This window comes from Chionomys nivalis, chromosome 23 (assembly GCF_950005125.1).
Source record: "Chionomys nivalis chromosome 23, mChiNiv1.1, whole genome shotgun sequence".
NCBI classification, from domain to species: Eukaryota; Metazoa; Chordata; class Mammalia; order Rodentia; family Cricetidae; genus Chionomys; species Chionomys nivalis.
In genome coordinates this window covers 611,800-626,135 of record NC_080108.1, presented here as the reverse complement: position 1 = coordinate 626,135, position 14,336 = coordinate 611,800, and the positions used below count along the sequence as shown (strand labels likewise).

Sequence of the window (14,336 nt, the reverse complement as noted above, 5' to 3'; positions counted from 1 at the left end):
ACTAAGGCATGACTTCCCACTGTCGGGGCTGTACTGCCTCCACACACCAACATACTTTGTGTATCTCTGGGCCTGAGGAACCGGCGAGCCTGGCCCTGTCTACTCTCGTCCCTGCAGGCGCGGTGCTGCAGCGGCGCGCACAGCAACGCCTGGTGAACCAGAAGCAGTACCGAGAGGCCAAGCGGCTGCTAAAGGAGTTCCGCGCGCGCTACAGGCAGCTGGTGCGCAGCTCGCTGCGGACTGTGTTCACCGCCAGCCCGCCGCCCAGGCCGCCCACCCGTCGCGCACTGAGCGCGGGCCAGCCCAAGTTGGGCCGCTTCCTGGAGTTCATGGACGAGTTCTGCCAGGAGCCCACGGCCAGCGACTCGAAAGAGTAGAGCTACACACCGCCCTCCCCAGGGGCTCTGTGCCCTGGACCGTGCCCTGCCCTGAACAGAGAGGGCTTGGGCTCCATCTCGCTCCGTGGTCAGCATGTGGAGCTCGGCAGGACCTCGCCTCCGAGCCCGGCCAGGCTACACCTGGTGGCTGGCCCAGCAGCAATAAAGAGTGATCCATAGAGCAATACAGTGGGTACCAAGTATTCTTGGAAGCCAGGTCAGGGCCACAGTGGTGGTGTCACTAAGGAAAAATCTCCACTGATTCCTGCATCCCAGAGGGCTATGAGAAACCCACCTGAGTCGCTCGTGACAGCTTCATAAGTGCTGAGACAGAGAAGTAGCACAGAAAGCTCAGAAGTTAAGTGGGCTGTAGCCAGCAAGAGGCAGGGTACCAAAGCAGAGGACCCAGGCCAGGTAGACAGATTTCCCATTGTGAGGGTGAAAGATGATGGAATGGTCCCTTTTGAGATAATGGCTGGGAGAAGGGGGAGGGGCTAGTTTCCCAGGGTCCCATAATCCAGGACACAAGCTGAAGACAGGAATACAAACATCTGGGCTGGAGTTGCTGCATTCTTGGTGTGTGCCCAGTAGGCAGCACCTAACCCAGGAAGGTCTGGAGAAGTCCAGCAGGGCTATGCTGTGTGGGCCCTAAGACTTCTCTCCTGAGGACGGCTACATCAGATTGGGGCATCAGACAGAGCTGCAGTCCCCAGCGTCGAAGAATGCTTCTTGGCCCTCGGCAAGGTAGACGCCCCAAATCCAAATCACAACCATTTACACATTATTGAACTCAACTTCACAGGCATGCAAATAGCTAGTTAAAGTGCTTACCCTAAGCTGTGATCATAGTCATGCCCACGTGCATGTACCTCACTATGCAGGCCACACCAGGTGACAAAGTAGTTAGCTCACTTGGATACAGGTAATGCAGGGACCCACAGCAGCAGCCACATTCAGGGCATTTGTGCTTGGCTTGTTAGACTGGACTTTCAGGAGCTTCTAAGTGTCCATCTTTCCTTTACTGTTAGGAGAAGCCACCCTGACAGTGACACTGTCAACCCACCAGGTTCCACTTGAGACCCTCCTAGACTGCTCCCTTCGCCAGATGTGTTATTGCCACATATCCTCAAGAATGGACCTACTACCTGCTTACCTACACACACACTCTGTTCCAACCTAGCTTCTTCAGTCTCCCCAGGAACAGAGCTGACTCTGAAGGATGGCAGTTTTAATGGTTATGCTACAATGGACTATGTATCCTGACTGCCTATGTCCCTCAGTTCCAGGTCTGCTCTCTGTACCCCCATGGAAGCCCCTTAACCAGTGTGAGGGCATTCCAAAGAGGGCACACTTGTCTGGGCCAAGCACCACCTTCTCTCCCTCGAATAAGCTGGTTGCCTCTCCTTGCTAAGTTTCTGATCATTCTGAGTTCCTTACTTTGGCTTCTTACCCCAGAGGCTACTTTCATAGAGAGCAAGTTCAAGCATGAGCCCCCTTTTCTATACATGTAACAAAATGTTGACTGAACCCCAGTAGGAAGCCACTATGTTGTACCCCAGCTCTGCTACTACTCTAGTAAGACTTGGTAAGACGGCTCATGGTTTTCATTTTTTTCTTGTATTTTCTGACAGAATTTCATGTAGCCCAGAATGACCTTGAACTCCCGATCCTGCTGTCTCCACAAACTCAAACTGAATCGTCTAGTCACCCAGAACGCTAGTGAGCAATCAGAACCCACAGATGGAGAAGCAGACTGTGCTCACACCTGTCACCTGCCCAACCAGTTCCGGTCCAGAAAGCAACTGGACCCATACTGTTCTCCAAGGCCAGTGGTAGAGGTTTGCACTGCAAGGTTAGCTGAGGCTACAGCAGTACAAGAGGTAACCGGCAGCTTTGGGGTCAGAGGGCCCAGCACCTAGGCTCTGCACTGCCAGGGCTGGAGTTCCCATCTGTAAAGGAGGACACCCACCATACCTAGTTACAGGGGAATTAACAGTGTGTAGAGCGTCTTGCTACTATAGGGACCGAGTACTGTTTTCAAATCTCCGCTGGCTTTTCAAATCTCCCTTGAAGGCCTTGGGCTGAAGGTCTTCGAAGATCCCACATGGGCTTGCGGAGTCTTCCAGGTTCGTTTTCTGAGTTTAAGAGAAACAGGTTAACATTTGTTCTGTGTTCAGTGAAAAACTCATGTCAAAGGTATCTTTTTTTATGACTTTCTGAGCAATGGTTCCAAAGAAGAGTATGTTTAACAATCATATTTCTAAGTACAGCTGTAAGGGGCAAGGACGGTGGCATCCCACAAGTCACTCTTTATGCAAACTGTGTCTTCAGAGAAGTAGGGATGGTCACAAGAGGTCAGGAAACTAAATACTGTCCAAAAGGTGTATTTATTCCTTGTGGAGACCGCACCCCAGTGCCTTTCCATCCCAGGTACCTCCCTGCCCCAGGACAGCACCCAAACACCTGCCTTGAGCTTAGTCCACACTGTCAGACGCAGGTCTCTCGAGACTAACCAGAAGTAGACTGTTTGCTTTCATAAGTCTGCTTTACTGCATTTCCAACCTGGGCCTCGCCTGGAACAGGCACATACACATGAAGAATGCACTTTGGTTCTGTTTTTGTCGTACAACCTCCCACTCAATTCCACACAATTTCACTGTGGCGAAAAGCATCCCTGACAGGGCATACCTTGTCCCAAGTCCTCTGTCAAAAGGCTCTTTATGAGTCAAGGGGTTACAGACAGCAGTGGCAGTCCACCAGGATGCAGGGCCCCTTCTCCGATCCTAATGTAAACAGGTTGAGTAAGTCACAACCACCAGACCACAAGGAGCTAATAGCAGGTTGCCTAAAACCAAACAGACAACCATTTTATATTTCTAGGTGGAAAGGTTTGGTACTTGGCTCTTAAGACAACTATATCTGTACAGCTAAGAGTAAACAGTGTATCAGGTACAGAGAGAGGGAGGGGGAGAGGGGAGAAGGGAGAAAAAGAACACCCACTTGTCTTGCATAGTATCTGTTTCTTGCTTTGCTGGAGCTTAGGGCTGATGGTCATGTCTGATGCAAACTGGAATCTCAGCTTGGAGGGCAAGTGCCAGCTAGGGAGAACTGACGGCTGCTACAGGAATCTGGCACCAGAAGGCTACACCCTGCACAGTTCGACACTGAAGCCTGACTGTCTATGCTCACACTTGGTGGTAGGGAAGGGAGAGGAGCGAACCTGATCTTAGCATGGCTTTGTCTAACTCCTTCTGGACCTGAGATGCCACAAAAGGGACACAAGAGTATATTTGCCCTCAGAAGAAAAACCGGCAGACACAGAGCAGTGTCTCTTCCACCATCCACTTTGACTAAGTTGACACCTGTGTGTTCCTTCCTACATGTCTTCTACAGAACAGTCTTCAGAATGCTATGGTGAAAGGTGCATTTCTGGGTCATCAAAGAAAATGTGTGCAGCAGCCTAGTCCTCGCACCCTCCTGGGTCATGAGACTAACCAGTTCCATCCTCTCTAAACGCTAAGTCTAGGGAGCATCCTACGGTTGAGGAGCAAAGGGCTGGCTAAGAAAGGTGTAAGAGCCTAAGGAATTTTATTCTGAAAGAAACAGCAAAGGCTGCAATTAAAATAACTACAACAAAATTCCACTTATTACTTAGTTCGCACTACGGAGTTTTCCCTATTAAGTACTCTGTATATTATGAATATATTCAGGGGATATAGGTACAACTTAATTGAAAGAAACAAAACAGCCGTTCTAAAACCTCTGTCACTTGGGTGTCCCCTTCATCCACAAATTGTGTGACTTTCACTATTATTCTGCCCTAGAGAACTACAGCAGAAACCAGAACAGTGGGTCTTCATTTAAAGTGGGGCTGGGGCTGGTCCAGCTTTAATATCCCACGATGATGAGCTAGCCTCTACCGTCTCCTGATGGCTCTCCAATTCAGTGACAAGCTAGGAAGAAGAAACCCCAGGTCACTGCCGGTTCTGGTGAGAGGTCCAGCTTGGGGAATGCATTAGGAGAGCACTAAAATGAAGAATGGGCTTCTCTGGCCCTGCCAGTGATCCAGACCTGCCTCATTTCTTAGGACTTGATGTAAATGCAGCTTCTGAACAGGGTGAGTGTTCTATAATCACTGCAGAACATCCACTCTTCCCTGGGAAAGTTACTTAGGGAGCGGGAAAAGGCAGAGTTAACCAGCTCATAAACACTGACGAGGTGTGGGAAATGTTGCTGGTGGCAGGCTAATGCTAGTTCTCACTGCTATGGAGGAAATGGCTGTCCAGAGATCATTAACACACTCTCTGGCCGAACACACAGGCACGCACAGTGCACTAGACACGTCCCTTCCCAACGGGGACTATCCTATGGTCCAGCACAGGGTGGGGTGGTCTAAGAGCCACAGCCTTCAATCAGCAGCTGCCCATGTTAGTCAGTGGCTAGTTTGTAACCAGACAATAATTAATGAAATAGCTTTACTCTCTGACGGGCATTTTACCTTAAAAAATAATAAAGGACATTTATGACCAGTATACACTCCCCACAAAAGAAAGTTTTGGATTTTTTGTTTTGTTTCTTTTAACAAATAAGGTCAGTTAGGAAAGAATTCCTAGACAAGAGGTAACTAAGGGACAGAGGTCAGTTGCTGGTTGAATAATCCCTGACTTGATACCAATCCATCTGGTCCAGATGACTTCTCCCAACAGGTACCGTCAGCTACTCATGAATGTCACTCAGGTTACCTTTCTGGAGAAGGGCTACCAACCCTCTTGAGGAATGGCACATCTCTTAGAAAGACTCACCCTCCTCTTACTCTAATAAGAAAACAAAAGAAGCGGAATGCACATACAGAAGGAGCACAGCAGAACGAGGGTTGTGAAGTGATGTCTTTCCCTCTAGCGCACCAGCTCTCCCGAGTCAACAACTGTAGCTGTGAGGGGTTTCAGTGACTACATGCGAGAGCACCTTGCATGCAGCGCTTTAGTAGTTTTCCCACCTTCAAAGCTAAGCAGACTAAAAAGGAAGCCTTTCCTCCTCAGTGTAAACTGTTTTGCCTTGACTTCAAGAACCACTGTCCACGGCACACCGGGATGGCCCCGGGCCAGCCCAGCGTCCGCAGTACCCGCTCAGCAGCAGCACTGCACCTGCAGGTACGCTTGTCGCCACTGCTGTGCATACTCTTAGAGTCAAGGCAGTAACTAGGGGCAGAGGGATATTTAAAATATATATTTCTCATCTATTAAAAATATTTTATCTTTTTCCCAAAACCAAAAATTAACTCCAACTGAAAGTGTTTTTCTAATGGCCAATGGCATATAAAAGGGTGACATGTGGAAAAATAAGTGTCTTTGCTACTACCTAGTAAGACTAGCCTTCCAATAATAATTACTAAGATCATAAAAGAAATATATGAAATGGCAAAAATTTCAAAGTTTTCTCTAATGGAATCTCCTTGTATCTGCAGACCAGGGCATTAACATGCCTTCTAGCAGCCCTAAAGCCTGAAGTTACCTAGGGCAAGAAGTAAAGTGGTGTGACTATAAAGTAATGAGACTATTACATGTTTAAAAAACACACCCACACCCCAGGACTCTCAGTTCCCCACCAGGGCAGCCTCTGAAGCCACCTATCTCGGTGATGGCCACAAACATCTAGCATCCCTAGGAACAGTCAGTTCTGGGCTGCAGAGAAAGAGCTCCGTCTGCTCCAAGGGACAGCTTTCTTGGGACTCCATGTGCTCCTTCCCCTCCCTAGGAGCTTCAACCACCTTTGGGCTAATTCCAAATCTGAGGTTTTCTCTTCTACAATCCCAAAAACTGACATCTGCCCCGAGGAAACAGCACTACAGGTAACCTCCCTCAGCCACTGAGGAGGGGATATCCTCTAGCTATTTCTATACTTTGTTTCAGAAACTCTCTGATCAAATGCAACTCACTGGAGAACCACGCAGTATCCTGCTGGGACCTTTCAAGGGAGACAGCATAGGGTGGGTATAGAAGCTCTGGAAGGTTTGTTAAAATGCCAGTCACATGACTATGGTAACAGCTCATACAGACAAAGGGAACGCCAGCCCACCTGAGAGTCCCTAAAATCCTATCAGAATCCCTATTCTCACTGAGCCCAGAAGGGCAGAAGCACCAAGCACCACCAGGGATGCAAAAGACACATGGTGTCAGCTGCTAAAAAAAATAAATCCCAAAGGTCCATGGGACTGAATTTACCAGCTGCATCCAGCTAGATACCTTGTTTCCACAGTATGGGAGTCTCAGCATTGACCTTTACCTGACTCTGGGGCAAGTTTTTCATGATTTTTAGACCAAAATTTCAGATAGCCATTGCCAAGTGGAAAGTAGTAAGAAAACCTCATAGCTGTCTCAGGCTAGGACTCCTGGGGAAGCAGCCTGTAAACGGGGTAGGTGAGCCACCGCAGTTCTACCGTTTACATCTCAGCAATGTTAACTGCTCCGAGGGGGGCTTCGCACTGTCACACCCAGTGCCCAGCCAGTCCCTAGGCCGCCCTGGTTGTGGAGAATCCAGGAGACACAGTGGTCAGCCTGGGCGACACCACTCAGCAGAGAACCTCAACACCTGCACTGCAGCTTCATCAAGCTGACACCAAGAAGACCAGGTGTCAATCACAGCATCAGTCAAATGTCATAGTTTAAACAGGGAATGCAAATTAACTTCTGGAGAAGCAAAGGTTCTAAGCTCAACTGATTTAGGTATGTAGAGTCACATAGGGAAGACAGACGAACATGATCACCTGTTCTGTTCATCTCGGATCTTCCCAAGCACTGAACTGCTTGTCTCTGAAGAGTGGATCTTTATCTGCAAGGCTGACTTAAACACTACTCTGTCGTAAGAAGCTGGGGGTCTCACGAGTGTGAGAAGGTACTCTCTCCCATCTCTCACTCTGGCCATCACGTTCATGAATGAGGCCAGTCTCAATCTCATTCCAAGTGGGTGCTGCCAGATTTGGGCCTGGAAGCCTTCAGAGTTGGCTCACTCAGGGGGTGAGAAGCATGGCCCAGGTCCTAGAGAGCCAAAGATACAGACCCTTGGCTTTGATTACCAAGGTCCTGAAGCCCCTCAGAACCGTATTAGACAGTGTTTTGCCATTGAAAGAAACTCAAAGTGAGACCATTCAGCTAGTTCTTTTGGATAAATGACTGAGGCCAAGCCTCTGAGAAGCCGTAACATTACATTGTTCAGTAAGTGCTACTTGGCCCCAGCCAGGCTGCTGGACCGTAAGAGGTACTGATCCATGTTTCCTTTCCGCCGGCTCACAGTCCGCCTCTCACTGTCAAATATGCGCTGTGACTGGATAGCCATCGGGCCCGCATCCTCCTGCTGCCATTTCCGCCCCACCTCAAGCAGTCCTGGGTCTTTGGGGGCCAGGCCCATGTCACTGCTGGGTGGTCGCAGTTTCTTAATACCATTCTGTTCCAAGTGCTTGGTCTTACAACGTCTTTTCCGGCCCCTACGCAAGGAAGGAATTGACTCCTCTCCTAGGCTGTCAACCAGAATGCCGTTAGCCAGATCAGAATGACCGAGTGTCTTCAGCTGTTTCTTTGTTTTGAGGACCCCACCCAAAACATCATTTTTGGGTAGCACAGAATTAACTGCTGAAGTCTTCATGACTGTGCTCATGCAAGTTTTGTCTAACGTGGCATCTAGGGTGGACCTTGACTCTTCAGACTGCTCCCCTTCCAAAGAAGGCCCACTGGCTACAACTCTGTACTCTGAGGAATAGCAGGATTCCACTGGAACCTCATGGCTCCTTTTTCTAACACAGTCCTGTTCTGCTTTTGTCTGGTTAACAGAAGGGACATATTCAAGGGTAGTAGATGTGGGCCCAGCACACTCTGAGAGCACCTGGGCCCTGGACAGTTTTGTACTTAGAGCCAGAGGCAGCCTCTCCTTGCTAGAATGAATAGCTTCAGAGCCTAGTAACTCCTCCCCTCCTTCAGGGGCCAGGGAGGTGAGAGTGGCTTTGGAAAGGGTCTTCTTGATCTGCCGTTCCTGGAAGATCTGTTCCCACTTCTTGAGGATCCGTGGACTAGCCTCGTAGGAAGTCTGCTTCTGCAGGCTTCTGTTCAGGTTACGAGGTGTTGACTTGATGATGAGAGGACTAAGCACACGGCCGTCAGGGAGTCTTTTGGGAGGGGTGCATGGTGAGCAGACGATGGGCTTGAAGTGGTTTAGTTCTTCAGAGATGCTGTCATTGCTTTCAGGGCTGATAGAGCGCTCTGGCTTATGCAAAGAAGTCAAGGATGAAAGGGAGCTGAAGGGCAGGCGCTTTTCTATGGTTAAGTCAGGAGCTGAGAGGCAGCGGTTGTTTTGAGTGGACAAGAGAACACCAATAATGGGGGTGGACCCTGGAGTTATAGTTGTGACCTGAAAGAAATATAAAAGATCATATGTGTGTCTGTGTGCACATGCATGTGCAGGTGTCCACAGAGGCCAGAAGTGGGTGTTGGATCCCCTGGAGCTAGAATTATGGGAAGCAACTGACTGATGTGAGTCTAGTACTCTGCAAGCACAAACGTTCTTCATTGCTGAGCCATCCCTCCAGCTCTCTCATGTATGTATTTGTTTCTACATAAATCCTTTAGATGGTGGGAAGATAGGGAAGGAAGGGTAATGTGTACCTTAAAAAAATAGGGAAATCCTAACTTAAAACACATACACACACATTAAGGAATTAGAAACATCAAAATCTGAAGATGGGTCTTACCGAGACCTACTTAAAAGGTATCTATCTATAATGGTGTAATACCCCCTAACTCTGTCTACTAATTTGAACCTTCTTCCTTCATCTCTGTCTATAAGATCCTAATCCTGTGCAACTAACGTACTTTGCCTGGTGCAGGGGAAGCTATGTGTGTGTTGCTGGGTAAGCCTGAGGCTGAGGTGTACCTTGGCTCTGTTGGGTGGAGCTGTTCTGAGCCTGCTCTTCACTCGGTCCTGAACCGTGTCACTGCAGCTCTGACTCCTCTGCACCTTGGTGTTTAGCTTCCTATAAAAAGAATATTTAGTTACGATTAGCCCCTACGTGAGTTTAGGAAAAGATGACAGTCTCTTACCATTCTAAGCCACTCACCAAGAAAGACAACCCTTAGGTAGCTATAATAGAAAACAGGTTAACTTATTAATCAAACACCAATAAGAAAGACAGGACACTTAGTTCAGACTTGTTTTCAGACCCTGCCTCGGTGAGGCAGAGAAGACGGCTGTTTGCCAGGCTTAGAGAGTGAGGGTATTTTACCTCCCTATACCTCCCTCAGAAGATGTGTACAGTATGCAGTTCCCTAACAAATAAAACCTGTTCTTCCTATCAGACCCACACCTCTCTGCAAGCAATCTAAGGCAGCCATGAAACAAAGAAAAAAAAGCATTTAGGAAGATGCACCACAATGTTTTGTGTTTTTATTTAGGTAGTCAAAATTAAGTGTAGTCTCTTGCTAACTCATTACATTTGAGTTTCCAAAGACCTAAGTCCCAATGACTTAAGAGTTTTCCAGAACACATGATTTTTATCTTTTGTATTATGACTTTATACTTTTTGTTATACTTACTTTTTGTGTGGGTGGTTTGCCTGCATGTATACCTGTGTAACACATGGTGCCCATGGAGGCCAGAAGAGGGCATTGAATCACTTCCAAAACGTCTACTGAACAAATGACGACTGCCTGCCTGCCCACTGCCTGCCCTTCTGTATTCCTCCAGGGTCAAGCAACCATCCAACCCTGCTTTCTTTTCCTCCCCAGGACCTGCAAAGCCTAAAGGACCCAGAAATTCCTTGACCAGGATTTTAAAAACTTCCTGAAACTAGATGTAGGCAAGGAAAGGAAAAAACCAATCTCACTCCTTCTAAGAGTCTTACAGTCCAGAGGGAGAGTCTACAGATACTGTCAAACCGAAGGAGACTCATCATTTCCATAGGAGAAAGGTTCACACTTTGCAGATACAAAATTAACATAATCCTACCTAGAGGATGCCAGAAACGAGTAAATATGACTTTTCTATAAAAATTCAGGAGTTAAGAAGACTGAGCTTGATTTCAAAGACCACTTGCAATCCTAATGCTAGGAAGGTGGGGACAGGTAGGTCCTGGGTTCCTGAGGCTCACCTAGCCCACTTGCCAAGTTTCAGGCCAATCAGGTTCCCTGTCTCAAAGAACAAGGTAGATGGCTCCTGAGGAACACCACTGGAGGTTAACCTTACCTCTCTCTGTAATCTACTTGTGTTTTTTTTTGTTTTGTTTTGTTTTTTTTTTTTTTGCTTTTTCAAGACAGGATTTCTCTGCATAACAATCCTGGTTGTCCTGGAACTCATTCTGTAGACCAGGCTGGCCTCAAAATCACAGAGATCTGCTGTCTCTGCCTCCAGAGAGTGGGATAAAAGGCATGCACCACCACCATCCAGCTATAATCTATTAATAATATCATCTCTTTTTACTCCCGCTACTTGTCCGAAGAACCTGTCACCCCAACATGAAAGAACTCTGAATTCAGCTCTTACCCTGCCAGGAAAGCTAAGGAGTAGGAGCTGTTCTTGGAGACAAAGGCCGAGCGATGTGTCTGTATCATTTGGCCCCGAGAAGGTTCTTCATTCTCTGAATCCGAGAGACGTGCAGGACACTGGCAAGGAGACAAGGGAGATAAAATTGGGGTTCCCATTGGATCTATCGTAGCTATCTATCTATGTCTCACTTTTCTGAGTTCCAATTTGATTAGAAGTGCTTTCTGAAAATACTAATTGCAAATGTGGCTTTAACTGAAAATATCCCAAATCAAATTACATTTGATATTTTCTTCCAACTCTGGGAGAGAGGTGACAGACTCAATACAGGTAAACAATGGCACTCTTTATGTACTTTGGTCTCTTTTCATAACCAGTCTGGTACCAAGTAAAAGATTATTTGGACCCCATCCCTCTCAGTGTCATTCTAGGGTCAGTGGCTCATCTTTACATCCGTTTTCGCTGTCTCTAAATCGGTGGTTCTTAACCTGTGGGTCGTGACCCCCTTAACAAACCTTTGTCTCCAACGTATTTACATTATGATTCATAACAGTAGCAAAATTATAGTTATGCAGTACCAACGAGAATAATCTTAAGGTTGGGGTCACCACAACATAAGGAACTGTATTAAAGGGTCACAGAATTAGGAAAGTTGAGAACCACTTCACTACTGTAAAGATTCTGCTAAATTGATAAAATATTAAATAAGCTAACAGGCAAGACCTCAAAAAATAGACTTTACTTTTAGAAACTTAAATAGTATTAAGAAAAAATCTTAGTTTTATACTATTCACCAAATTCCTTTTAACTGATGAAAACTAAACTGCATTATTAAAACTAAATGGCAAATATCTACATAGACAAAAGCTACCCATGTCTCCACGCTTCCATGCTCACAACCTAGAAACATTAGCTAGGAAATGTCTACCTCTCATCTTTCGTGTTGGATATAGACAAGCCTACAACTGTGCAGAGCACGGGGAGACGAAAAGTCTGCAGTGACACTAAAAGCACACCGTCCCTCCCAAGCTGGTGGGGGCAGGGGAAGCAGGTGTGGCTTTCATACAGCACAGAAAGGAGTTCGTCCAGGGTGGTAACAACTGAGCAACACACATGCTAGAACAGCTTCAAAGCTCACTTTCACCTGGTCTCCTTTTAGTAATTTACCACAGTAGCGTTTAAGACAGCAAGATATCTACAGGAGATTAAAATTCTCAAATTGTACTAGGGGACAACTGAAGAAAGATATGAATTCTTTATTTACAGGGAAAGGCACAATTTATAATGAACTAAAAAGGAGCTGTAATGCGGTTTGCATGCAAATCAACATTTCTGAATGAAAAGAACATGTAGTGCATACACAAGGGTGTGTGTGTGTGTGCACATTGCACTTAGAAAATAGGTCAGATTAGGATAATTACCAAAATGCCTATAGGGGTTACTCTAGGTTGTAGAATAATCTTTCACTTCTGATTTGTAATCCTTAATATAACTGTTAGCTATACTGTTCTGTTTTCCAACAATTCACACCATTATTAGATTAATGGTACTATAAGAAAATAATTTAAACACTTTATTTCTATTTCAGAAAATAATAGATCATAATCTCTCCTTTTTATTTTTTACTTTTTTAAATTTTTTATTTATTTTTGATTTTTTAAAAATATTTATTTATTATGTATACAATATTCTGTCTGTGTGTATGTCTGCAGGCCAGAAGAGGGCACCAGACCTCATTCCAGATGGTTGTGAGCCACCATGTGGTTGCCGGGAATTGAACTCAGGACCTTTGGAAGAGCAGGCAATGCTCTTAACCACTGAGCCATCTCTCCAGCCCTATTTTTGGTTTTTTAAGACAGGGTTTCTCTGTAGCTTTGGAGCCTGTCCTGGAACTAGCTCTTGTAGACCAGGCTGGCCTCGAACTCACAGAGATCTGCCTGTCTCTGCCTCCCCAGTACTGGGATTAAAGGCGTGCTCCACCACTGCCCGGATCTCTCCTTTCTTAGAAAGAGTATGTTCTTCTGAGTTTAATAATTTCATGAGCATGCATTAGAAACTTGTGATGGGCAAGGAATTGTGGGAGGCTTTTAACTGGGTCAGAGACACGTCAACAAACAAAATCTATAATGGGGGCATGGAATCTTGTAGCAGTGACTAAGTACTGAGGGTGAAATGAGGAAAGGAGGATGAATGAAGTGAGGAATCTCTACCAGTCTGAAGGTGACAGCTTTTAAACTGGACCCAGAGAGACAGAGCAACCTTTCCAGCAGCAAGCTGTTGAGAACGCACCAGAAAAAGGGAAGCAGAATGTATGCACTGGCAGCAAATGGTTCTGCTCCCAAGAGTCTGGAGCATACTCAAGGATGGGAAGACAAGCTAGAATCATGCTTAAGGAAGGACCTGAGTGCTGGCTGAAGAGTTCTCAAAGAAATGCAGGGTCGCTGAGGTTTGGTGGTACAAAAGTGTAATGACTTGTCTCATCAGGACACACACTTAATACAAAGAGTTCACTGGCTGGCTTTCCATTGAGACTATTCAGCTTCTCTTGGGCCCAATTTTAATATAACAAGATTGTTTGTTCAAGACCAAGCACTTGCTTTGCCCTAGGTACAGGGGACTGAACCCAGGGCTTTGCACATGCTAGTCAAATGTTCTTCTACTCCGTTAGCCTTTGTTGGAATTTTTATTTTAGACAGTTTCACAGAGTTGCCCAAGCTAGCATTGAACTCACTCTGAGGTCCAATCAGACCATGAAGTTGCAATCTTCTGACTTCAGTCTCTCAAGTAGTTGGGAGCACAAGCCTGCATTAGTCTAAAAACTATTAAAGCCATTTAAAAGTCCTCAAAAATGTACAAAGAAATAGGAGGGTAGAAAAAGGCAGGATTGCCGGGCGGTGGTGGCGCACGCCTTTAATCCCAGCACTTGGAGGCAGAGGCAGGTGAATCTCTGTGAGTTCGAGACCAGCCTGGTCTACAAGAGCTAGTTCCAGGACAGGCTCCAAAGCTACAGAGAAACCCTGTCTCGAAAAACCAAAAAAAAAAAAGGGGGGGGGGCAGGATTATAAAAATCCAAAACAAGTTGGATGTTACTCACTGTGCTTTGCGTTGACAATGTTGTGAACCTGGCTACTGACAATAAGGGAATCTGAAGATCTGCATTTTCTAATTCCTTTAGAGAAGTGAACTGTGCTGGTTTCAGCATGCATACTATTGCCTCCTAAGCTAAAGCACGTGTATCCTTACAAGCAGCAGGTCTTTCAAAGCTCCTGGGGTGCATTCCATTGACAGCACACAGCATTTTATGCTTGTAAATGGAATCTTTTCCAGGACCGAAAATTTGTAAAATTCAAGGGCCTTTGTTTCATTCTTATTGTTCTGAGGAAGAGTCTTGCTACATATATAATACACCCCAGGCAGGCCTAGAACTCACTACAG

At 46.2% G+C, this 14,336-nt stretch overlaps 2 protein-coding genes across 3 annotated transcripts in view; one reads left to right on the top strand and one right to left on the bottom strand.

The window, feature by feature from the left end:
- Xrra1 (X-ray radiation resistance associated 1) overlaps positions 1-1,917 on the top strand; it is a 64,663-nt gene extending 62,746 nt beyond the window's left edge. For both annotated transcript variants that reach the window (XM_057756682.1, XM_057756681.1), the window contains one exon: positions 118-1,917. In XM_057756682.1, the coding sequence (XP_057612665.1) occupies positions 118-377 (260 nt within the window). In that variant the 3' untranslated portion in view covers positions 378-1,917. The remainder of the gene's footprint in view (positions 1-117) is intronic.
- Positions 1,918-2,677: 760 nt separating this feature from the next.
- The window catches only part of Rnf169 (ring finger protein 169), a 50,312-nt gene continuing 38,653 nt past the window's right edge, over positions 2,678-14,336 (bottom strand). Inside the window, exons 4-6 of the mRNA XM_057756364.1 lie at positions 10,902-11,020; positions 9,297-9,396; positions 2,678-8,774 (exon numbers count right to left, since the gene is read on the bottom strand). Of these exons, the coding sequence (XP_057612347.1) occupies positions 7,596-8,774; positions 9,297-9,396; positions 10,902-11,020 (1,398 nt within the window). The 3' untranslated portion in view covers positions 2,678-7,595. The remainder of the gene's footprint in view (positions 8,775-9,296; positions 9,397-10,901; positions 11,021-14,336) is intronic.